General features: G+C 42.6%; 2 protein-coding genes across 2 annotated transcripts; both read left to right on the forward strand.

The window, feature by feature from the left end:
• The first annotated feature begins 405 nt into the window (after positions 1–405).
• Positions 406–1415, forward strand: LOC121754838 (MADS-box transcription factor 23-like). The gene is made up of 2 exons (XM_042150133.1): positions 406–707; positions 998–1415. Exons 1-2 carry the CDS (start codon positions 406–408, stop codon positions 1413–1415), a joined length of 720 nt encoding a protein of 239 aa, XP_042006067.1.
• A 20005-nt stretch (positions 1416–21420) lies between these two features.
• Positions 21421–23438, forward strand: LOC121754009. Its single transcript, XM_042149332.1, has 2 exons — positions 21421–22105; positions 22538–23438. Exons 1-2 carry the CDS (start codon positions 21519–21521, stop codon positions 23235–23237), a joined length of 1287 nt encoding a protein of 428 aa, XP_042005266.1. The 5' UTR covers positions 21421–21518; the 3' UTR covers positions 23238–23438.
• Positions 23439–26061: the final 2623 nt, after the last annotated feature.

A 26061-nucleotide genomic window follows, 5' to 3' on the forward strand; every position in this document is an offset into this window, starting at 1 on the left:
ACGTTCAAAAGTAATTAATCTTTACTTTTTATTTATAATTATAGTATTAAAATATTATTTCAAATTTCATTTTAGATGTGTCCGAACCTGCGTCAAGGATTGGGTCTTTATTGTGACACCTATATATAATCACAACAAAGAATCCTCAATAGTGATTTTTGAAGAACTGGATTAATGATTAAAATTCAATGAAACGACGGAAAATTAATTACAATTTACCTGTCCAAAGATTTGTCTCTTCCTATGATGGATTCTCAAGACGACAAAATCAGCAAGAACAATTACTCAAATTAATAATGAAGTAAAACCAATTTCTAAATTATACATCACTCTCGATTATAAATAGAAACTCAACCTAGTCATTTTGTACCAAACACAAACATTATCCAATCAATTACTATCACAATGAACGCATCAGGTAACGGCAACAACGACTACCCGATGCATCCCGAAGGCGGCAACGACCACATGATGCATCCCGAAAACGAGCAGCGGATGAAGGGCAAGGGGAGACAGAAGATCGAGATGGCGAAGATCGAGAACGACACCAATCTCCAAGTCACCTTCTCGAAGCGCCGCGCTGGCGTCTTCAAGAAGGCGAGCGAGCTGGGCACGCTGTGCGGCGCCGAGTGCGCCCTCGTGGTCTTCTCCCCGGGCAACAAGCCCCACTCCTTCGGCCACCCCAGCGTCGAAGCTGTCACCAACAGGTTCTTCTCAAATAGTGAAAAAGCGCGCGAAAGTGTTTTACGAAAATAATACTCTCTCCGTCCCACAAAATTTTTCCATTTCACTTTTTACCATTTTTTATAATGGACCTCATATTTAACTAACTCATTCATAATCACATTTTATTATAAAACTAATGTATAAAAGTGGGACTCACATTCAAATAACTTTTTCAACTCACTTTTCATTACATTTATTAAAACCCGTGGGACAAAATTTGGGAGACGGAGAGAGTAATAATATTTTCCTAATTCATCATATGATATGTCAGGTTCCTCCAAGCGAACGGGGGCGGGGGAGTGGCTCCGGCGCTGGTGAATGCGGCGGAGAGGATGATCATGGTCCACAGCGAGGCGGCCACGGCGCAGCGCAACAAGGAGCTGGTGGGTTTGGAGACGCGGGTGGAGCAGGCCAAGCAGCGGAGGAGGGAGCTGGACGGAATGGTGCCGCCGCTGCAGATGGAGAACCTCAGCTACGAGCAGCTGGAGCAGCTGAGGAACTCGGTGTTGATGTACAAGCACGGTGTCGGAGCCAAGTTCGGTGGTGGGGCGGCTTCGTCGGTGGGCCCCGAGTATGGATACACGGTGCAGTATCCGGCGATGGGGGCTTACAATTATGAAGATCCTTCCGCTGTTGTTCCCTATGACCCCGCCACCGGCAACTACCACCACCACCACCCTGGGTATTAGTTGCATCAACGCTACCAGCTTCACTCCACCACAGTTTATTACAGTTTTTCAATGAACTTCTTGTCATCTCTACAGTTATTAAAATGCCTATTTTAACTTGTTGAATTATCAAGTATCCACAAATTTTTAAATAAAGTATTTGTTTGCTTAGCGTTCTTTATTGCCATTAAGCTATGTTAAGAAGGAGAGAGAATAAAATAAGAGAGATAGAAGAGTAAGTGGAAAGAAATATGTTGACTTTTACTAAAATGATAAATGACTTTATTACTATGGAACGTAAAAAATAAATAAAATGACTGCACTACTATGGAGCGGGAAAGGAGGGAGTAACTTTTATAGTACTCCCTTCGTTCCATAGTAGTAGAGTCATTTTGTCATTTTGGTACGTTTCATAATAGTGAAGTCATTTCCATTTTAAGTAAAAGTCAACACATATCTTCTCACTTACTTTACTCTCTTTTACTTTATTCTCTCTACATTTCTCTACCTTTTTCATTTCCTACTGTATTCTTTTTTTACTTAACTCATTTAACACAATTTACCTTAATCTATGTGTCGAAAAGAAATGCATCTACTACTATGGAATGAAGGGACTAAGTATGTAGTGGAGAATATTATACTAGTTGATTTAATAAAAAATATCAAAAGCTGATTTTTTTGATAAAAAAAATATCAAAAGCTGATTTTTTGGGGGAATGAAATATGAATTTTGGGCCTATGTATAGGTTGAGCCCATATTTAGTTTCATTAATCTATATAGCAGCCCATCTCTATAAGCATATACTATACCACTTCTAATTCTAATTCAAATTATCGATAATTCTAATTCTAATTCTTAAATCGAACTCTCAATCTATTGATTCAAATTATTCAATGGGCAACTTCAAGTTTTGTTTTTGTTTAGTTCATGACAACCCTATGGTGACACCATATTAAATATTCATTATGTCGTTTAAGTTTGCTTTCTTATGTGAAGAATAATCATGATGTAGTGAGCTTCTTAACTAGTTATATAGATTAATATGTCTCATTTTTACTCAATGTATTAAATGGAGTACATTACAATGTGCATATGAGAATCATTATTAATATAGGAATCATTACATCAAGACAAAAGAGAATATTTTAATTCTAAATGTGTTAATTAGTAGTACATCATTTCATAACTGAAATTTTGAATAAAAAAATCAAAGCTTATTTTGTTGTTTTTTTTAAAGTTACATAAAAAATGAACATATCAAATTTTCATTAAAGTAATTTGCAAAATTAAGGATATCAACAATAATTTTTAAGGCATTAGAAATAAAAAAAATAATAGTGAAAATGAATTTAACGATAATTACTCACACACAATATTCATACTATAGTATTTTTTATATAGTAGTACTACTATACAATTGGTTATTTCCTCTCTTCTTGTTTCTATCCGAATTTCGACCAATCGAGTATGAATACGCAACGCCAATCCGAGAGCAATATTCATACATTCGACAATATTCATACCATATTATTTTTTATATAGTACTTCTTGTTTATTTTCGCGGACGACACGCCAATCCAAGAGCAATACCAGGGCGTATCTCGTCTTGCGGACAGAGGCCTCCTCGACTCGACTTACTGTTGCATTTATGGTTTTATTGTTTCGATTCCAATTATTGGAATTTCGTTTTAGTTTTCTTTCTGTATTCCTTCTTTTGGGTTGTATTACGTCTGGTTTATCTCTTATAATCCAGAAACCAACATGAAACAAACCACGTTTCTCTGTAAAGGCTCATATGAATGTTCCATCGCTTGCAGCAGTAGTACCACAAGCTTCTTGACACCCTGCAACTAACTATAACGTGCTCCATTGTCTCTAGCTCCGTCTTGCAAAGAACATACCGATCATCTTGATTCCACTCACGCCTATTATATAATGCATGATTTATTCAATAATTAAAAATTTGCAATTATTTTTAAAAAATCGTATAAATTTTTATGTACAGTACTATTTTATATCGACATAATAACTAATTAAATCATGAATTTTGGCCTAATTCTAGTTTAGTGATATTAAAAAGTTTCACTAAAATAGAAAAAAATAAGAAAATAAAAGAAAAGTTAACCCATTTATATTTAATGGAATAAGTACAAATTTAGCCTTTTATATGAATATTTTGGAATAAATAAAATTTTGATACACTAATACTTCCCCGTCCCTGAATATTTGTCACATTTAATTTTCTGCACTCATTTTAGAAAAATGATAATAAATAGTTAAAGTGAAGAGAGAGAATAATGTAGATAAGAGTCTTCTCTATATTATTTTCTGTTTTACTGTAATTTCTCTTCACTTTAACTATTTATTATCATTTTCTCAAAACGAGTGCATAAAATGAAATGTGACAAATTTTTAGGGACGGAGGGAGAATTATTTTGTTAATGGAGTACTAAATTAATAGAATTATTTAGATTATAATTAGTGGATAGAGATTATACTAGAAATAGCTTATCTTTACATAAATATAGATCCATTTGTCCGTAAGAGCATCCACAATGGCGGCGAGCGGACCGGCTAGCCGATTCCCTGCGCTGGCCGGTCCGCTCGCCGAACCATTGCAGCCGACGAGCGGCAAATCGGCGAGAAAAACGGCGAGCGCACGCCGATTTGCGGACGCTAGCCGATCGGCTGGCCGCCATTGCAGGCTCCCAATCGGTGAGCGATCGGCCAGCCGATTTTTTTTTATTTTTTATTTAATTTTGGCGGGTTGTTAATATTGTAATTTGGTCCTTCAATTATCGAAAAGTACATTTCCGGATGAAGATTTCTGTATAGCAACTTCAATGGAAATAAAAAAATTTCGGATGAAGATTTCTGTATAGCAGCTCGACCCCAGCCAGGGGCTCTGCCTCTTGGACCCCGCTCTCGGGGGCGCTGCCCCCAAACCCCCGTCCAATCATAACGAATTTAAACAAGTGTGCACTCCGCACTTCCAACTTATTTGATGTCTCATTATGATCATATTGATCAATCAAGTTAATCCAATTATACTAAAACATCAAACACCGGAAAGCGGTGACGACGGCGAGGAGTGAGGCGGAGGGGGGGGGCTCGTGTGTGGAAGAGGAGTTTTTTAAAAATTAATGTAATTTTTTTAATTAATGTACTTTTTTAATTAATGTACTTTTTAAAATTTTAATATTATTATTGATTTTCCCCTATCTGTGTCGTACATTTAATTCCGTATTTTGTGTGATTGTTAATTATTTGTTTTTATAATTTTGTTTATTGTGGCTAGACTATGGCTGGACTATTGCTTGTCCAGTTGCTTGTCCTGATAATGTGGCAGGAGGAGTTTTTAGTGCTGCTGATGTGGCAGGAGGAGTTTGTGGCTAGGCTATGACTGGGATATTTCTATTGGAGATGCTCTAATAGGTATTAGGAAATGTAGTATATAATGTATTAGGTGATTTTAGGAAGTGTTATTTTGTGTGTTAAGTGATGAGAGAAAATATAATTTTATAATTGATGTGAGAGAAAACTTTTTCTAAAAGAGAAAATGTGACATCTTTTGTGGGACAAACTAAAAATGAAAGTGTGACATTTACTATGGGACCGAGGAAGTAAATGATGATATGTCTTATGTCTTGTACACATATGTCTTATGTCTTGTACAAGGAGAAGAATAATCCTATTCTATAAAACTTTTTTTTGTCAATTACGTAATTGATGCAATTAATTTCAATCACAATATCTTCCTTTTCTAACACATTCAGTTAGTGTTCTCTATAGCGTCTAATTATTTTCGATTTTTGGCACATTGAAGATCATAAGGTAGTGCATTTTGTGAATAATGATACCACACAAGCTAATAGTAGTATTTATTACACAATAAATTTAATCACATGCAACGGCGGACCTACATGGGGATTTGGGTCCCATGGAACCCCCAATAATTTAAAATATTACTATATATGTTATATTCATAAGTACTAAATGGTGACTTAGCACGGAGTGTTAAGTTTCCTTGCCTAGCATCAAATAATATCTTACAATTGTTACCAGAGAATCGAATTCCCCAACTTCAAAATCCTGCGTTTGTCACTGGTCACATGCACTCTTTTTGAGTCTCACGTCTATTGTTTTGACGGTGAAGTCGATCACCAATGTTACACCATTCAAAACATCATTGAAGAGTGGTGAAGAATAGAGCACGTTCAAATCGTTGTTGGATCCGACAATACCAAAATATGCATGTCAAATCCATAGGCGGTAGTCGGCGACCGCTTCAAGGATAAGTGTTGGGCCGCCGCCTTTGTGGCCGCTTAAGTGTTGCCCCCTCCAAACAGTCGGGTAAATCTTCCACTTCCAATGCATGCAGTCAATGCTGCCAAGCATATCGAGAAAACCATGGACTGTTTCGTGAAGACGAAGCAACCGTTGGCAATCATCGGTGGTGGGTGCCTGAAGGAATTCTTCACCGAAAGCTGAACGAACGTCGTCGCAAAAATTTTTAAGGAAAAGGATTCCAGTTGACTCACTGACATGCAAATACTTGTCGAAGAGGTCAGCCGTTTGCCCAGAGACTTTGCCGACCGGTTGCGTCTGTACTTGTTTGAAAGTATTCAATACGTGCAGATAATGTGTTGACAATACGCATAAACAAGCGTTTTGACATGCGAAAACGGCGCCGAAAGTAATCTTCCGGAAACCGTGGCTGGTCGGAAAAATAGTCGGCAACGAGCCTTTCGTTGGCTCCCTCCCAGTCACGATGGATGTAGCAGCGAGTTGATCTAGTTGGTCGAGGAGAAAGGGCGGGGATATTCGCGGTGACATAGGCTTCATAGGCGACACGATATTGTTCATAGTATTCTTGTTCTTCGCGCTCCGCTTCCGCAATGAGATTGGTGAAATCCATTTGAGAGGGTTTGAGTGAGAGAGGAAGATGTAGATAAGTTATATGAAAAAATATGAATGAGAGATGAATGGGAGATGATTTGATGTGAAAAATGAATGATAAATGTGTGTATTTAAAGATAATTTTGGGAATAAAAAAATAATAAAAAAAACAAAAAAATTCCAGAAAAACGGTAAAACAAACGGCCATATTTTTGGGAATTTGAAAATATTTTAAAAATTTTTGATATTATTTTTTATTTAAAAAAATGAATTTCCAAAGGAAATGCAATTGGCCAATCAGAACGCGCCACGTCAGCTGCTCGCTGGCACGGACGTGCTCGATGCATCGAGCAGCACCGCGCCAGCGGCAAGAGCGCAGCAACGAGCAGGCGGTGCCACGCTGATGCACTATTTATTAGCACTAAAAATACCTGCAAGCATACAGGGTAGATCTAGTATAGCTAAAGGTCAGTACCGGATATCGAACACAGGGAATAAGATTGCAACTGACTACCATATACTAAGCGTCATATACTATCTAGAGACACGTGATTTTTGGGTTGATTAATTAAACTAGACTGAAATAAATAAACAAAAAAATGAAAAACATAAAAAGAAATAATACAAAGCAGGCTTAAGAATGTAGAATTTTAGGATCCAAAAACACAATCGATTTCCTTGAATTACGGTCTCCAGAGCTATTAAGTCGATCACAATTATAGATTAAACCCCCTCCCGAGGTGAGAAACCTGTAGATTAGGTGATAGGATTGAAGTCCCCTTCTAACCCTTAAACCCCTAACTCCTAAAAGCATATAAGATCAAAGACCTCACTCAAAACCTCAACTCTCCCGAGTTCTATTGAATTAAGGTGTGAATTATCCCTTTTTCCAAGTCAATTATTTCGTCTCCCGAGTACTCTAATCAACTCTAACATGTATTCAAGAGGTAGCTAATCAATTGAACATAGAAAGCACCAGATAAATCAAATAACTGCAAGAGCTAACAAGGAAAATCAATCGAATATCTATACCAAAAATTCTACAAAAGATGTTTTACTCATAGACAAGTAAAAACTACAATTAAAGTACGAAACATGAAAGAAATTGATAAAACCCAAGGTTGACTCTTCAATCTTCAGTCTTCTCTTGCCTGGATCTGCAGAGCTCCGCTCCAATGGAAGATGGATGAATTTAAGGGTGGAATATGAAATGGAAGTCTCTTGCCTGGATCTGCAGAACTCCGCTCCAATGGAATATGGATGAATTTAAGGGTGGAATATGAAATGGAAGAAGTGTAGAGAGGGAAAATGATTGGAGGCTCTGAGATGAAGATTATAATTTAGGTTATGGGTATTTATAAGCTAGAAAAAGATTTAGAATGGTAAAAAGTATCCTCCAATTAATTGAAAATATAATATTTTCGAATCTGCAATTAAAAGGAGGGATTTGGGCAATAATTTCTTCATTCCTTGAATTTTCGCCTAATTTCCATCAGCTTTGACTGCACTGCGCAATATTCATAGAATTGTCATAACTTTCTCTGCAGAACTCCGATTGAGACATGCAAGATATCCCCACGAAGCTCTTTCGAAGACGAAGAAAATGACATGTAGTAAGCACTGACTGGACTTCAAAATCGCTGGAAGAATGGGCTCGAACAGAGGCTGCTGCACTTTGGCCTTTTTTCACCTTTTTCTATCTTTTTCTATCATTTATCAACAAACACGTCAAAAATATCAAATGTATAACATATGCAATTTAAGAACATAATTTGCATGATTGACATTTAAAACAAGTCAAATCTAGTCCTTAAAAACATGCAAAATCCGTGTTTGCCACACGCCGCTGGCATAGACGGACGGACGGGTGTCCACACACCGATGCGGAGGCTCTAAGAAGCTAGTGTGATTTGAGACACCATTCCTATTTTGCTCATATGAACAAAAAGAAAAATAAATAGGCAACACACGTAACAATACAGTTATGTGACCTACAAACGGTTCAATTTCATAATATTATAATTTTATCATAATATTTTCAGCTTACTAATTTTTATCTAATTCTTCTCCACTTATACAGTTGAAATGTGACAAAATTTCAGGGACGGAGGGAGTATCAATTTTATCAGTTGAATTTCATTCTGGTCGTTAAGTTGTAACACGACCTGTCATACTATAAACTATGGAGTATTTTATTTCTAAAAATAAGTTATGTAAGATATTGATATTTAACTTAAATTTTTATTTTTGGGAAATGATTTTCTTAAAAAGTAATTGATGAAATTAATACAAGGTCAAAAGATAGATAAAATCAACAAAATAATAATGTTGAACCAAGATTGTGATATAATCGATAAATTTGAAAAATCGTTATATGTCAAGATATATTCGATTATATTTAACCTTGATCTATAGTTTGATCTTGGCCAATTGATAAATTTGAAATGACATCAATATTCAATACCACATTGTTCCCATATCAACTTATTTTTAATTTACTTTTAAAAATCCAGTTCAATTTCCACGAGGATTGAACCTCTCAATTTTTAGGAATTTTGTTAGTTTAAATAAGTAATTGTCTTAATCAAGTACGTAATTATAAATATATCAATAATTAGGTCATCCACAACGCTGTTTCCTATACCGTTCCTTAAACCACTATTTGAGGCCCCCACTGTACTTTTTTACTTCATTCCTTAACTAAGGAACGGAACCTGCAACCCTCCGTTCCTTAACCGTTCCTTAAATTACTATTCATTCAATTTCATTTTTTTTATTTCCAACTAAATTCAATTAAAAAAATACACTTTATTAAAAAACAAACACACTTTATTAAAAAACAAATACACTTTATTAAAAAACACACAACATTAAAAAAATTACAACTTAAACTTAAAAAATAAAAAGCACACAATTAAAATCCTAAAAAATAAAAAGCACACAATTAAAATCCTAAAAAAATAAAAGTACACAATTTTAATAATTTCATCCGCCAAAATTTGCCCAAATGTGCTCAATTAGATCCTGTTGGAGTTGGGTGTGGGCACTAGAGTCGCGTGTCCTTGCACAAATAGATAACCGTTCTTGTATAGACGGATGCGCTCCACTTCGAGGCGGACTACTTGCGGTTGAGCTTCCGGGGGATTCGTCGTCGAACCAATTTCCTGCCTCGGGTCCTTCGTCTTGGACAATCATGTTGTGCAAGATTATGCACGTATACATGATGTCGACCATGTTTTCCATGAACCACGTACGAGCCGGGGCTTTGATGATGTTGAAGCGCGCTTGGAGAACCCCGAACGCCCTCTCCACATCCTTGCGAGCAGCCTCCTGCTTCTGCGCAAAAAGAGCCTGCTTTGGGTTCGCAGACCCACTGCACGTCTTCACGAAGGTAGGCCACTTCGGGTAGATGCCATCGGCGAGATAGTACCCCATTTTATAAAGCCGGTTGTTGGCGACGAAGTTGATGGCCGGCGCTTTACCATCCAAAACTTCGGTCAAGAGGTCGGACTGGTGGAGCACATTTACGTCGTTGTTCGACCCGGGGACCCCGAAGTACGCGTGCCAGATCCAAAGGCGGTAGTCGGCAACGGCCTCAAGTATAACGGTTGGGTGGGTGCCTTTTTGGCCGCTCGTGTAGGACCCCTTCCACGCCACCGGGTAATTCTTCCATTGCCAGTGCATGTAATCGACGCTGCCAAGCATCCCGGGGAATCCGTGCACTGTTTCGTGAAGGTCGAGCAGGAACTGACAATCGGTCGTGCTTGGCCTCCGGAGAAATTCGTCGGTGAAGGCTGCCCGGACGCCTTTGCAGAATTTGAGCAAGCACATTCGCCCAGTGCTGTCTCCGATGTGGAGGTATTCGTCGAACATGTCGGCCGTTTGTCCAGTCGCAAGCTGGCGGATTGCTGCAGTACATTTCTGCAGCGTCGTGTGGCTGGGACGGCCGACCGCGTCCATGCGGAAACGGCGACGGAAGTACGTATCTCCCCAAACCGGGTTATCGCAGAAGTAGTCGCGTACTAACCTTGCGGCGGCTTCCTCCCGGTTACGATGGATGTACGTACGGGAGCGTCGTTGGGGCGGCGCGACTTCTTCGGCCTCCCGTCGTCGATCTTCTTCAAGTGATTGTTGCAATATTTGACGCATTTGTTCAAAAGGATCCATTAGTTTGATTAAATTTGGGAGAAGGAAAGCAGAGTTGATTTGAGATGAAAATTGGGGTGGAAATAGAGAGGAATAGATGTGTGTTTGTGATTGAAATGAGTATGAAATAGGAATATTTATAGAGTAAATAAATAAATAAAAAATAAAAAAAATACAAAACGGATATAAAAAAAGGTCACATTACCGTTGCAAAAAAAAAATTTATTATTAAATTCGAATTTTTAAAAAAAAATTGAATTATTGCGTCACCGGGACGAAGCCACTCGCGGGGCAGCGAGTAGGCTTCACGCGTCTAATGGGAGGCCGCCACGTCGCCTCGGCGCGTGGCGGAACGTTTCGTTCCGCGTTCCTCCGGAACGGAACGCGACACGGCATAGGAACGGCATGGGCACGGAATGGCGACGGAACGAAGCCTGCAACGCGTGCCACCGCGGAACCGTTCCGCCGGAACGGCATAGGAACCGCAACGGCACAGCGTTGCGGGTGCCCTTAGTCGATACTAGATACACATACTCCGATACTCGCATAGTTTAAATAAAAGTAATTAACATATAGTAATGATAATAATTGAAATATGTGGATTAGAAATCTGTGGGTAGGATATGCCCAACTCAATCCATCCAATTCCAATGGGAGTGCTGTCTTAATTATTTGTTACTACTATTATTTGAAAGCAACAACTGTAGGTATGTGTTGTCAATCTCATCTCACAGCCGCAATTCCAGTTCCTCCATTTTTCTATTTCCCACCTTGCCTCGAACTTATTTTGGAAATTTTCATTTATTTTTTCATACTCATTTTTAATGAAGGCAAAATGCCAAAACCACCAACATAGTGAGTCTAATACAGGAACACAGAAAGAAGCACACGGTTTGAAGATAGAGCCCAAAAAAAAGAAAAAAAAAAGCACACAACCAAAAATGAGAACCAACAAATAAATAACACAACCTAAAGATAGAGTTAAAAGCAAATGATATGAAAAGACAAAAGATCTCGGGTTGAAGTAGTAATGTATGACGCCAAAAGTTTCAGGTTCGAGTCCACTGTTGTGCAACCTTAAAATTTGATTGGGGAAAAACTGATTTAACAAACTAAACAAACTCTATTTAAACCTAAAGGTGATCAACGGCTATCTTGATCCCAACGACTCAGATTAAATCGCCAAAATAAAACTTGATCTAACGGCTACTGAAACTCCGAAGCTCAAGTGAGCTTCTTCCTTCATTTTCTGGTTCACAACTGAGCTATCATACTACATATAGAACACATCGATCATCCTCAAGATGTGATTGAGCTCGTGGCAGAGCAATTATCTTTTAGATGTAGCTATGGCATTTCCAATTAACCCTAAAAATGAGTTTATAGGGTAGTCTAGGGCGATCGCCCCCTCTAATTCTGTCGTGGCCAAGTATATACCAAAACAAAAAATCTGCATATATATATGTTTGATACTACATTAATACACAAATTTTAGTATTGGTCCGATACTATATCACTTGTAGTCCTATATTAATTGATCTGATCTTTCAAATTCTAGATTCGTAGCTATAATTGGATTTTTTTTATCAATGAAATATATTGATAATTTTGAAATGGTAAACAAAATAACAGCCCATAAAATTTCCTAGTCATATACTATAATTACACTTTCTATTTTTTACGATAGTAAGGAAAATGTAGCCAATTCTGCCATTAAATATATTAGAAATATTGCAGGTTTGAACATTTCTTCCTTTTAAATGAAAGATTGATTAAGTTTTATTATGCAAATATGGGTATTATTAGAGTGTCCACAATGGGGGAGCCGCGGCCCGCGGCTCGATGCGTGGCCCCCATTGCAGAGAGCCGAGAGCCGAGGGCGAGCCGCGGCCGCGACCTTCACGCGGCTGAGCCGTGTGAGCCGCGGCCCCTCCATTGCAGCGGGCTGCGTAAATTTTTTTTTTTTTTTAATTTTGAAATTTTTTTATAAATATGCACTTCTATTTTCATTTTTTCACTTCTTTCTACACTTCCAATCCCTTCATTTTACACTTCCAAACCCTACAAAAATGCAAGGTGGAGATGGTAATTCCCCGGGGTATGGAGACTCGGGATACGGCAACTTCCCCAATCAGATGTGGAGTCCGCAATCGCCCCAATTCCGGGTCCAGTCATCCCAGCATTTAATATAGTTAAATTAAAAAATAACATTAAAAAAAGCAAATAAATTAAATTTTTTTTAGAGGGCCACATTTGGTGGCCCTTGTTATTTTTGTTAATTTTGTTACTTTTACCATTGCGGAGGGCCACATAAGAGCTACGAATGGTGGCCGGGCCACATTTGGTGGCCTTCAAGGGCCACCATTGTGGACACCCTTAGAGCATCCACAGTGGGGCACCTTAAAACCCACCCTATGCACCGCCACGTCAGCATTTTTATCCTCCTCCCCTTCCACCTGCAGTGGGGCGCCCTAAGGCGCGCCCTAATCATTTTACTATTATTTTGTTAATTAATTTAAATGTTTTCAAATATATAAATGCAAACTTAGAAAAAACACAACGATTAACTAAGAACGGCAAAAAATTCATTGATTATAAAAAAAGTTACACGGGTTAGAAATAAAAAAAAATTGACTATCCTACAAAAGCCCTAACTTCCGGCTCAACTCATCGTTCGACATGTTGTGTACCCGGCCACCGTGCGCCATCTCCAAACATCGGGCTACTAGGACTTGAGTATCCACCAGAATCCATTTTATAGCGTAATTTAAGAGTTTAAAAGTTAATCGAAAAGTTATAAATGAAAAGTGAAGCTGGGGTATATATATAACAAATTTTCGATTTTTTTTTTAAAAAAACGCTTTGCATCGTCCGCATCGCCCACAGTGGGAGGACGATAGGGCGGACGATGTCCTATCGTCCGCGCTTCATCCGCGGACTAAGCGTCGGGCGCGGACGACATATCGTCTGTCGTCCGCGGAGCCACAGTAGCAGATCGGGTGCGCTATCGTCCGCCCCACTGTGGATGTGGATGGCCTACCAACTCATGTAATCATATTTCCAAGTGCTCTTTTCCTTGTAGCATTTAGGGAAAAGATTTCCTCCTAATTCATTTTCCTTAACTAGATTATTCAACCTTTTAAACCATTTTGACTATGAAAAATATTAAGTCAATTTCCTTTAGTTTGTTTCTCCTATTTCTCGCACATATAATTGTACTCCCCCTCTGTCCCACCCAATGTCACACTTTTCTTTTTAGTTTATCTCACAAAAAATGTCACATTTTCTCTTTTTAAAAAAGTTTCATGTTAAGGACTCACTCCTCAACGATGATCGGCGGCTCGATGGCTCGGCGATCCCAGATTTTTCCGGCGTCCCGTGAAGAGGGATCGGCGGAAATGCTAGCGGCGGCTGTGCGCGGAGGCTCTCCGTCGGGCAGCGGCAAGCTAGGATTATAGGAAGAACTCGTTCTTTGTGGGCAAAAATATATGTAAATTTTATTGATGAATGAATTAATGAACATAGCCCTATTTATAGACTAAGGACCCTAGGGTGGTTCGACTTCTAATCCTAACGCATCTCGGGAAAGAACCACAAAGAAAACCCGAAATAAATATTTAACAAAAATAACTAATTACCAAAAATAAAAGATAAAAAAGAAATTAATACTCCTAATTACTTCGGGACGTAATCCCCGAACAAATCGGGCGGACGTCGGTTCCTCTTCGCCTTGGTCGTCGCGATCGACGTGTGCATGTCTTTCTCCCCCGACGGCGCGGCGCTTGGCGTTGGTTCCACTGCTGTCGCCGGCGTCGCCGTCGGTGTTTGCCTTCCCGCGGCTGCCTCTGACGTGGGGTTCGTATCAACTCCCCCCTCCATAGCGACCTCCTTGTCCTCAAGGAGCACATTTGGAAATTTCCGCTGCACCAGTTCAAGAGGCTCCCACGTAGGCGAATCGGTGCCATCGGACCAGCGAACCAACACATGCTCCACGGGTCTATCGTCGTGCCATAAAACCTGTTTATCCAATACCCGAACCGGATAAACCACCGGCATGTCCCCACAGAACTCCGTCGGCAGTACTAACCCGGCGGTGCCGTCTGCCACGAATTCGCGAATGAGGCTTACGTGGAAGACGTTGTGAATCCTACTCCCTTCCGGTAGCCGCAAGCGATACGCGACCGGTCCAACACGTTCCAACACCTCAAATGGCCCGTAGTAACGTCGTGCTAGTTTGGCTGACTGAGGACGAGCCACCGAATGCTGCCTATAAGGTTGGAGTTTCAAAAGAACCAAGTCACCCACTTCGAATTCCACATGGCGACGGTGTTTGTTGGCTGACTCGCGCATACGCTGCTGGGCGCGCTCTAAATTCCGCCGTAACTCCACCAACAGCTCCCCTCGTTGGCGGATCAACTCCGCCGCTTCTGGAGGCGTTGCCCGTGAAGGGGCCGCATAAACCAAGTTTGGCGGCTCCCGTCCATAGAGCGCTTTATAGGGAGACATCCCCAAGCCCGCATGATGAAAACAATTGAGAGCAAGCTCAGCCCACGGAAGGAAATTCGCCCATTTGGATGGTCGATCGGCCGTGAACGCGCGCAAGTACTGTTCCAATCCCTATTTCGCACTTCCGTCTGACCGTCCGACTGGGGGTGGTACGCCGTTGAGAAATTCAATTTCGTGCCACTAAGCCGCATTAATTCCTTCCAACACAGGTTTAAGAAAACTGAATCCCTGTCGGAGACCAAGGTCTTTGGAAAACCGTGGTGGCGCACGACTGTATTGATGAACAGTTGAGCCACGCGTAAAGCATCAAACCTCGTTGGCAACGGAGCAAAATGTGCGTATTTTGACAAGCGGTCTACAACCACCATTATTACCGTGTAGCCCCGCGAATGAGGTAAGCCTGTAATAAAGTCCATGGACACGTCTTCCCATACTTGGGACGGAATTGGCAGGGGCTGTAGCAACCCGGCCGGCTTTTGGGTCGAGTATTTCGTCGTCTGGCACACAATGCATGCTTCCACAAACCTCTTAACTTCTCTCTTCATGTTGGGCCAGTAAAATTCGGCAGTCACGCGGCGCAACGTACGCTCGAACCCTGGGTGACCCGCCGATTGCGAGCAATGATATTCCGTCAGAATCGGCATCCTTGCTGACGACCGTGAGCTCACAAATAAGCGCCGGTTGTAGTATACCAGGCCGTCTACTAAGGTCAAATGAGGTGGGGCCCGACCTTCCTTGATGTCGCCCACGATCTCTCGCATTTCTGGGGACGTCGCGGTTTCCCGCCGAAGTAACTCTAGCAGCTGCGGAATAGGGTGTGCCGCGGCTGCAAGGAGTTCGCCGTTGCGCGCTGCTCCTGGCTCGTTGTCGGCGTCCGGGGGCGCTACTGCGTGCGTGCCGTCGGAAGGCTCGTCTGCCTCGCGCCGTGACAGTGCGTCGGCTGCGCGGTTCGTGATTCCCTTCTTATACTCGATAACGAACTTATACCCCATGAGCTTACGCACATATAGCTGTTGCTCCGGCGTCTGCACTATCTGCTGGAGCAGTTCTTTTAAACTCTTTTGATCACTCCTAATAATGAACTCTCTTCCCAGGAGATACTGACGCCATTTATGTACCGCCTCGACAATCGCGTACAATTCTTTGTGATAAGTAGACGCGACTCGGCGGCGAGGCCCAAGTTTCTTGCTAAAGAAGGCAATCGGGTGAGTTTCCTGTAGTAATACTGCGCCAATGCCCGTATCCGAGGCGTCCGTCTCGATGCAGAAGGTCTTCTCAAAATCAGGCAGACGAAGTACCGGGGCTGTTGTCATGGCTCCCTTCAGATCCAAGAAACTAGAGTCCGCCTCCGGGGGTCCATACAAATGCGTCTTTCTTCAACATATCGGTCAATGGTGACGCAATCAGTGCGTATCCTGCCACGAAACGGCGGTAATACCCGGTGAGCCCCAAGAACCCCCGGAGTTGCTTGACATTCTTTGGCTTCGGCCAGGCTGTCATCGCACTAATTTTATTGGGGTCGGCCATAAGAGAACCGTTACTGATCAAGTGTCCTAGATATTCAACGGTGGGACTGCAGAAGGAGCACTTGGGCAATTTGACGAAGAAAATATTTTGTTGTAAAACTCTCAATACGGCGGCCAAATGTTCCTCATGATCTTCCAGCGTCGGACTATAGACCAGTATGTCATCGAAGAAAACAATGACGAACCTTCTTAACATCGGCTGGAAAATTGCGTTCATTGCTGCCTGAAAGGTCGACGGGGCATTTGTTAATCCAAAAGGCATTACCAAGAACTCGAAATGGCCGTCATGTGTGCGAAAGGCCGTTTTGAATACATCGTCCTCTTGCATCCTGATCTGATGGTATCCTGACCGCAAATCTAGTTTCGTAAACACCCTGGCCTTTCCCAATTCATCAAACAGCTCATCCGCCGTGGGTATTGGAAAATGGTCCGGTACAGTGGCCGTGTTCAGCGCACGATAATCAATGCAGAAGCGAAAAGATCCATCTTTCTTACGGATCAGTAGCACCGGTGAAGAGAATGGACTGTTGCTTCTCTGAATAATCCCCTGATCCAACATATCCTTGACCTGGCGCTCTATCTCGTTTTTTTTGAAAATAGGGGTAGCGGTAAGGCCTGACATTGATCGGTTTTGTGCCCGGCAAGCAGATGTATGCGGTGATCATAAGGGCGCGATGGTGGCATCCCGGCCGGCATGCTAAAAAACCGGCCTGTAAGACTCTAGAACCGCAGCTATGGGTGGCGCCAGATCCGCCGGGAATTCCTCTCGGTTCTCGGACGGGGTAGTGGTTGGTTCCGGATCCAAGAGCATGATCTCATATACCTCCAAACCTCCTGAAGGGGACATCATAGCTGCCAGTGAGGCGCCATCTATCTTGCGGGCGGGTGGCGTAACCCCCGTCAACTTAATACGGCTCTCCCCGTGCATGAATTCCAATGTCTTTCCCGCAAAATCTGCGGTCACTTTCCCCAACGATTCCAGCCAGTCCATTCCTAGGATCACATCTGGCCCGTGAATAGGCAGAATATGGAGATCCACCATAAAAACCGTGCCCTGCACCTCCAATTTAGTCTGTCTGGAGACGTGTGTGCAAAGAAGGGCCGCCCCGTTACCCACAATCACCTTGAATGGTCGAATAGGCGACAGCGGCAAGTGCAATGATTCTGCAATCTTCGGGTGGAGAAAATCCCGGTCGCTCCCTGTGTCAATTAATACACACACCTCACGATCGTGTATAACCCCCACGACCTTAATCGGTCGAGATCGACGACCCCCATCCATTGCGTGAACATGTGACACGTCTGTTGGTACCGTCTCCTCTCCCGATAAGCCATCCGCCTCCTCATCCTCCTCTGCTTCGTCCTCGGCGTAGCATAGTAGTCTTTGTTTGCACACATGTCCGACGATCCACTTTTCGGGGCAATAGTAACACAAACCCAAACGGGCGCGCTCCGTCTTTTCGGCTTGGGATACCCGAATGGCGCCGGGTCGCAGCCTTTCCCCACCGCGGCTGACTGGGCCCGCCGTCTGGCCTGCCGTGGCCGAGCCCGCTCCTGACGTTGGGCCTACCGAGGTAATAGGTTGGCCTCGGCCCTCACGGTTCTGCCAAGGCCGACGTTGTGGCGCTGAAAGGGCCGGCTGAGGCCCGCGCTCATACGGAACATCTGTCCACTCCAAAACCAAGGCCATTGCGGCTGATAGGGACCCTGGTCTGTGCAGCCTCACGCGTTCCTGGACGTCCGGCTTGAGGCCCGCCACAAACAAAGTGAACAATTCTGATTCCGGGACCCCTTGGACCCGATTCAAGTATTTTTCGAACGTATTGTGATATTCCAACAGTGGTCCTGTTTGCGTGAGTTTTGCCAATAGACCAAAATAATTCTGAGAGCTTCTTCTATCGAAGCGATGGCGAACATCCTCCAGAAAGTCGTCCCACGTGACGAACTCATTGTTTGTACAATAATTAAATACCCATTCTGCCGCCGGCTGGTCAAATAACATCACGGCATAATGTAATCGTTGGGCTTCGGGCATCATAAGGTGATTGAAGTAATATTGGACTCTAGAAATCCAGTTTGTCGCATCCGACCCGTCGAATCGCGGGGGATCCATCCTTACCCCTTGCTGCCTGTCGAAACCTTGGCCACCCCCCTGATATCTCTGTGGAGGGTCCCAACATGTTGGCGGTCGACTAAAAGAATGATCGAACCCCCCAGATGATTGCCTCGGATTGCGGCTGCCTTGTGTTGTCCATTCGGGCCCATTACGACCGATTGCATCGCGTCGTGCCCTAGCGTCCTGCGGACCCTCGTAAAAACCCCAATTAGGGTTTCGTCCGCCAGCGGTCCGATCGCCCGATCTTATGCGACGCGTCTCGTCGTACCCCCAGTCACCTCCGACTCCAAAACCTGAAGGTTGGTCCGTCTCCCGTGACCAAGAATGGTCAAGATTGTCGACACGACGGGCTGGATCCTCTCTCTCCGTCTCGAATTTACCCAATCTCTCCAATCTCTCCAATCTTTCCAATACAAGATCTAGGGTTGCGGGGTTGGTTTCCTCCATTCTCGGCTCCTCTGGTTGGCGACTCTCGCCGTCACCGTCGTCCCCATGTGGACCCCGAAACCCGCCATTCTCGCGGCGGTTTGCTCGCGGCTGTCTCCCCCCGAATCGCGTCGCCGGATAGGCGTCGGGGCGGCCGGAGTTCCAAACGGCTTTGCCGTTGTTGTGATTATAGTTGTTGTTCTCAAAACGTGGCATGAGTACTGAATGAAAGCACCAGATGTTAAGGACTCACTCCTCAACGATGATCGGCGGCTCGATGGCTCGGCGATCCCAGATTTTTTCCGGCGTCCCGTGAAGAGGGATCGGCGGAAATGCTAGCGGCGGCTGTGCGCGGAGGCTCTCCGTCGGGCAGCGGCAAGCTAGGATTATAGGAAGAACTCGTTCTTTGTGGGCAAAAATATATGTAAATTTTATTGATGAATGAATTAATGAACATAGCCCTATTTATAGACTAAGGACCCTAGGGTGGTTCGACTTCTAATCCTAACGCATCTCGGGAAAGAACCACAAAGAAAACCCGAAATAAATATTTAACAAAAATAACTAATTACCAAAAATAAAAGATAAAAAAAGAAATTAATACTCCTAATTACTTCGGGACGTAATCCCCGAACAAATCGGGCGGACGTCGGTTCCTCTTCGCCTTGGTCGTCGCGATCGACGTGTGCATGTCTTTCTCCCCCGACGGCGCGGCGCTTGGCGTTGGTTCCACTGCTGTCGCCGGCGTCGCCGTCGGTGTTTGCCTTCCCGCGGCTGCCTCTGACGTGGGGTTCGTATCATTTCACCTGACATCAATTATAAAATTATATTTTCTCTCACCACTTAACACATAAAACAATAAGTCCTAAAATCTCATGACAACTCCCAAGTGTGTCATTTTCTCTGCAACAGATGGAGTATTATTTTTGTACGAAAATTGATTATAAAGTTGTCAACACAATTGATGGATGATGTTTTTTAAGATAATAGCAGCTTAATTCCTTAAAAATCAAAATCAATCTAATCATGTTTGTGATTAAAAAAGAAATATCTGGGAGTGGGGCCGGAGATGAAAACTATCGTCCAATCCTAGTCATCTATAAACACAATCCTCTCTTACAGCTGTCTGCCAATTCAAACGTATGCAATAGAGAGAGAGAGAAAGAGGAGAGAGAATAGACGTTAATTCAATTACCAGCTGTCTAATGTTAAAACATTCCATAAAACACAGAAACTAAAACATCAAAATGTAATATAGGATGCTTGAGATTACCATATGGTTCTAAGATTAAACTGACAATGAATTAGTTGGAGGTTAACTGGGTAATAAAAGGGAAATATCGAGATACGATAAGACTGATCCACTAAAGCGTATCTCTAATCGAACAATATAGGTTAACATTAAATTGGTTCTTAGATAATTTTAGCTTAGAGAACAATATAGGTTAACATTAAATTGGTTCTTAGATAATTTTAGCTTAAATTGATTCAAAATTAATTTATGATTGTAAAATATCAAGATACGTTAAAAACTAATCCATCGAATCACATCTCTAATTAAAAAAAATTTACGTTAAATTTAATTTATCGAATCATATCTCTAACCGAAACAATCAAATCTTGTTTAGTACTCTTTTGTTTCATTATACTCCCTCCGTCCGCTATTATGAGTCACATTCCTTGGAGGCACGAGTTTTAAGAAATAGTAAGAAAAATGAATGGAAAAAAGTTAGTGAAATAGAGGTCCACTTGTATATATTAATTTTAAATGAAATATGAGTTAAATGAGTTACTGCGGAATGTGAAACCCTAATACTATTTATGGTAAAAGTGAATCGGGACTCATATTTGTGGACGGACTAAAATGGAAAAATATGACTCTTATTCGCGGAATGGGGAGTACTAAATAAGTTTTCAGTTTGACACAAAAATTTGTGTATTGTTAATTTGTAAAAGTGACATAGTAATAGAAAAAATAAAATTAACAAGGTAGTGTTTTCTTTCCAGAAAAAGCTTCACACTGAATGCCACATCTTTATAATAAAAATGCTTCAAATAGAGTGCGACGAATGAAATGCATTAAACCATACAACAATATACGCCACCGCAGGGGGAGAAACTGGCAAAAATCACGAATTTTGATCAGTTCCTTTAATCTAAAAATCAATCGTAAAAACCGTTATTTGTTCGAAATTACTAGGAGACAATAAAAAAATTTAGTCATCTAAAAGATAAAACCGTGTAAATGTAGTATTAAAATATACTCGTAGTTGCCCGAAGAGGCGTAGCGCAATTGACAATGGAGGGGCAGATATTGGTGCAAAAATATACTACTATTAGTTAAAAAAAAAGAGTGATTGACAGATGTGTGTGGGATTCCCTCAGCTGGCACACACAGTGTAGGTGCACGCCCGCCCCCATCCAGCCTGTCTCCTTCTTCATTTTCTTTTATCATCTCCCTTCTTCCCCCCTTTCCCCCTCCAATCCTTCATTCCCTCCTCACTATGGATCCCTGCCCCTTCCACCGCATCCTCATCTCCAATCTCTCCCTTCGATTCCCCCTAAACCCTCACCTCCTCCCCTCCTCCTACTATTGCAAACTCAAATTCAAACCCTTCCCCAACCAATTCGCCGACCTCTCCCTCCAATCCCCCGACTCCGACTCCGACGCCGTCGACACCAAAATCAACGCCTGCTTCTCCCTCAGCAAGCTTGAGCTCCACAAATTGGCCGACAAAACCGGCGGATCCTCCTCCCTGAAGATCGAGATTCACCGCCGCGGCGCCGCCGGATGCGGCCTCCGCAGCGGCCGGAAGCTGGTCGGCTGCGTCGTGGTGCAGCTGGACCTGAGGGAGATTCTCGACAAGATGGGGAAGTGCGTGATTCATAACGGCTGGGTCGAGGTCGGCGGCTCGGATTTCAAGCTGCATCTCAATGTGCGGGCCGAGCCCGACCCGAGATTTGTGTTTCTGTTTGACGGAGAGCCCGAGTGCAGCCCGCAGGTTTTTCAGGTGAATGGGAATGTTAAGCAGCCGGTTTTCACTTGCAAGTTCGGTTTGAGGAGTTCTAATGAGAGGATCATGAGATCGAGGTGAATATCTGAATTCCTTTCTTCAATTGATTAGAGATTTAGAGCTGTAGTGTTTTCCCCTCAATTTTAGCAATTGCTTTTGAGTTCTGAGTTAGATTTTGATTAGGAATTAAATAATTTTAGGAATGAAATCAGATTCGGATGATTACTTGTGTAGGATGTTGATAATAGCGTTGATTGAATTAGTAATTAGTAATAAGAGAAATACTGTATGAGAGTTCTGCAGATTCGATTTTGCCCTAATTCGATTAAAAATTATGAACAGATGTAGAACTCATTCAATCCATCTTCTTCCAATTGTGTGTTAAAATGTTCAAACAGATCTTCTATGGTTAGGATTCAATAATGGCCACACTTAATTAGCAGTGTTTGATTAGCAAAATGTTATTCGTATTACAAAATAATCTAATCTTTGAATTTGTTGATGAACAGATCTTCACTATCAGAACCAAGCACATCGGCAAGCTGCTTCGGCTCCGGCGCCGGCAACAAGGAGCATCCCTTGAAAGAGCGGAAGGGATGGTCGATCACCATCCACGACTTGTCCGGATCCCCCATCGCGGCCGCCTCAATGGTCACGCCGTTCGTGCCGTCTCCGGGCACAGACCGAGTGAGCCAGTCCAACCCTGGGGCGTGGCTGATCCTGCGTCCGGGGCACAACACGTGGAGGCCGTGGGGGCGGCTGGAGGCGTGGTGCGACGGCAACCACCTCGGCTACCGCTTTGACCTCGTCCCCGACAACGGCATCGACGCTACCACCCTCGCCAGCTCCAGCATTCCCACCAAGAAGGGAGGGAAATTCACCGTCGACATCACCACCGGCCCCACCCCGATGACCAGCCCCAACAGCAGCTTCGACCTCAGCTCCGGATCCGGGTCAGACCTTGGGTCGGCTTCCGGGTCCGGGTCGTGGGCGCATCTTTTGTACCGAGGGTTCGTGATGTCGTCGACGGTGCAAGGCGACGGCAGGTGCTCGAAGCCGGAGGTGGAGGTCGGGGTGCAGCATGTGAGCTGCGCGGAGGATGCGGCGGCGTTTGTGGCGTTGGCGGCCGCCGTGGATCTCAGCATGGATGCTTGCAGGCCGTTTTCGAAAAAGCTCCGCAAAGAGCTGCGACAACCGGATCTCGAATAGGGTAATGCCCTTTTCGGGTCGGGTTGGGTATCGGTTGATCCGAGACCCAGAGTTTTACATCAATTTTTCCATTGCTAGTGTATAGTCATCGACAGCTATTTTTTTTCATTTTAAACATATTCTCATTTTCCAATTTTATTGAGTCAATTCATTTGTACAATTGCGAGTTTTCAATTCAAAATTTTAATCATTTATCCGGTAGAAGTAGTCTTTTATTGTAAGTGTGGTTAGCTAAGAATGAAATAAAAGTATTGGAGACAGGTTGGCTTATGCTAAAGATCTATACTATATATATAAATGTAATTTAGATCTTGTTGAAAAAGAGCCGAAAAATAAGTAAATCCCACTATATAATAAATAAGACCAGCTTGTTTTTATGTTCGAGAAGAAATCTTATTGAAACTTGATCATCCTTCTAAAGTCCAAATAATGGAGTATCATGGATTCTCGTATTTTCTTTCAAGAATGAAATCTTATTGAAACTAGACAAGATCGAAATCTTATTGAAATTGGATTATCCTTCTAAAGTCTAATCCCTATCATGATTTGCCTCTCGTCAGACATTTAGATGCTACCACGTGCAAAATTACCATTACTGAGTCAGTATCATTCCAGTTACAGTATAATAATTTAGATGTCATAATGTACAAAATTACAGTTACTAGTAGAATTGCAAAGACTACGAAATATCAATGAACAATTAAATGAGCAAGATATGCGAAATTATCTTTATCAACAAATCAAAATCCTATTATCTTCTACTTCAATGCCTTCCTTTAATTCCAAAGCTCTTTAGAACTTGATCAAAATTCATAAATTTTCCGACAATTTGTCTCCTTTTTAGGTAAGTTTCTGCATTCATGGAGTATTTCGAGACTATACATATAACTCTAATCATATTGTTTAGCTAAAAGCCTATAACCTCAATTATGTATTTTAATTTCCTTATTAGTGGTTGACAGTTCAAATAGCACGGCTTGTTTCCTGTCCACGTAATTTGACCTACCCACTCTTTATTTTATTTCATCAAAGCTTAATATAATCTCCACTCATCCAATAAATTACAGCTTATAAGTTAGGTTGGATTTAATTATAAATTATACTATCTACATAATGAAAAATTGTCGAATATCAGAGAATTCCAAGTCTAGAAGTTTCCTTTTCTTTATATGTTAATTTAATCGCTTTCCACTTATTGATCGGGAGAATACCATCTGAGTTTGCATTTTAACGTTGTTTCATGCTTCGTCACATCAGCATTTTATCCTCCCATCCATTCACCTGCACTAGGATGCCCTATAGGCCCGCCCTAAGCATTTTATTTATTTGAATATTTAAAACACTACAAAAATTGGAAAAAAAAACTTCATTTCATTGAAAGTTCAAACATTACCGTACGAAATTAAAAAAACTACAAATTCTCAATGGCGGTTACGGTTCCAAACTTCTTCAATTATGTCGTTCATGAGCTGAGCATGGTCTTGTTGGTTGCGCATTGAGGCCAGTCTAGATAGAACCTCACTGAAGCTCATCAGTAATCCTCGAACGTGGGACGGGGTCGCCGTGCTGGAGCTAGATGCTGCTTCATCATCGCCCCAATCGGTGACTCTTCCACCTTCGTGTTCGACTATCATGTTATGCAAGATGATGCACGCATACATGGCATCGACGATGACTTCTTTGAACCAGAAACGCGTCGGACCTTTCACTATTGCCCACCGCGCTTGGAGCACACCAAATGTACACTCCACATCCTTCCGCGCAGCCTCCTGTCACCCATTGGGCAGCTGATCGTCTTCACAAAAACAAGCCACCTTGGGTATATGCCATCAGCTAAGTAGTACCCCATATGATATTGGCGTCCGTTGGCAGTGAACTCGATGGTCGGGCCGTTGTCATTGCATTGCTCGGTGAAGAGGTTGGATGAGTTGAGGACGTTGATGTCGTTGTTCGACCCCTCTACATCGAAATAAGCATGCCAGATCCAGAGCCGATGGTCAGCGACGGCTTCGAGGATCATCGTCGGGTGGCTGCCCTTGTATCCACTAGTAAATTGGCCTCTCCACGCCGTCGGGCAATTCTTCCACTCCCAGTGCATACAATCGATGCTCCATAGCATTCCAGGAAAGTCGTGTGTCGTCTCGTGTATCTTTATCAGGGCCTGGCAATCCTCAACAGTCGGCTTTCGCAAATATGTGTTGCTATAAAGCCTCCACAACTCCCCTACAAAAATTCTTCAGGCACTCGCGGCCAGTTGTCTCCCCGACGTGAAGGTACCCGTCGAACATGTCCGTCGTGGTGCCGTAGGCCAACTGCCGGAGCGCAACTGTGCACTTCTGCAACTGCGTAAGTCCGGGTCTGCCGATGCCATCTTCCCGATACTGGAAGTATTCATCATGTGCCTCTAACGTTTGGACAATGCTGAGAAAAAGATCTTGCCGCATTCTAAAACGGCGGTGAAAAACCATCGAACCCCACCGTGGTTGCTCGGCAAAATAGTCTGCGAACAGATGTTGGTGAGCTACGTCGTGCTCGCGGCGAACAAACGTCCGACGTCGAATCGGCCCCGGGATCTGCTCCGCCGCTTCACGCTCGCGCTCCATTTCGGCCAAGCATTTCGCCACAGCCTCATGAACGCAATCGAATAAGGCCAGAGTAATGCTCTCCGATGTACTCCAGTCGTCACCGGGTTTCATTTTTTTTAGTGAGAAAGATAGGGAGAGAAATATTAATGTGTGGGGAAAGTGAGAGATGGGAGAGAATTATTGGTGTGAGAAATGGAAGAGAAATGGGGGTTTAAATAGATAAAAAAAAAATCGGAAAA

The sequence above is a fragment of the Salvia splendens genome, chromosome 11 (genome assembly GCF_004379255.2).
Source record: "Salvia splendens isolate huo1 chromosome 11, SspV2, whole genome shotgun sequence".
NCBI lineage: Eukaryota > Viridiplantae > Streptophyta > Magnoliopsida > Lamiales > Lamiaceae > Salvia > Salvia splendens.

What these genes read in the sequence shown, in the direction of transcription:
- LOC121754838 (XM_042150133.1), top strand. Translation starts at nt 406, where the DNA reads ATGAACGCATCAGGTAACGGCAACAACGACTACCCGATGCATCCCGAA. An exon ending in GTCGAAGCTGTCACCAACAG is followed by an intron (nt 708 to 997) that starts GTTCTTCTCAAA and finishes ATGATATGTCAG; the next exon opens with GTTCCTCCAAGCGAACGGGG.
- LOC121754009 (XM_042149332.1), top strand. Translation starts at nt 21,519, where the DNA reads ATGGATCCCTGCCCCTTCCACCGCATCCTCATCTCCAATCTCTCCCTT. An exon ending in GAGAGGATCATGAGATCGAG is followed by an intron (nt 22,106 to 22,537) that starts GTGAATATCTGA and finishes GTTGATGAACAG; the next exon opens with ATCTTCACTATCAGAACCAA.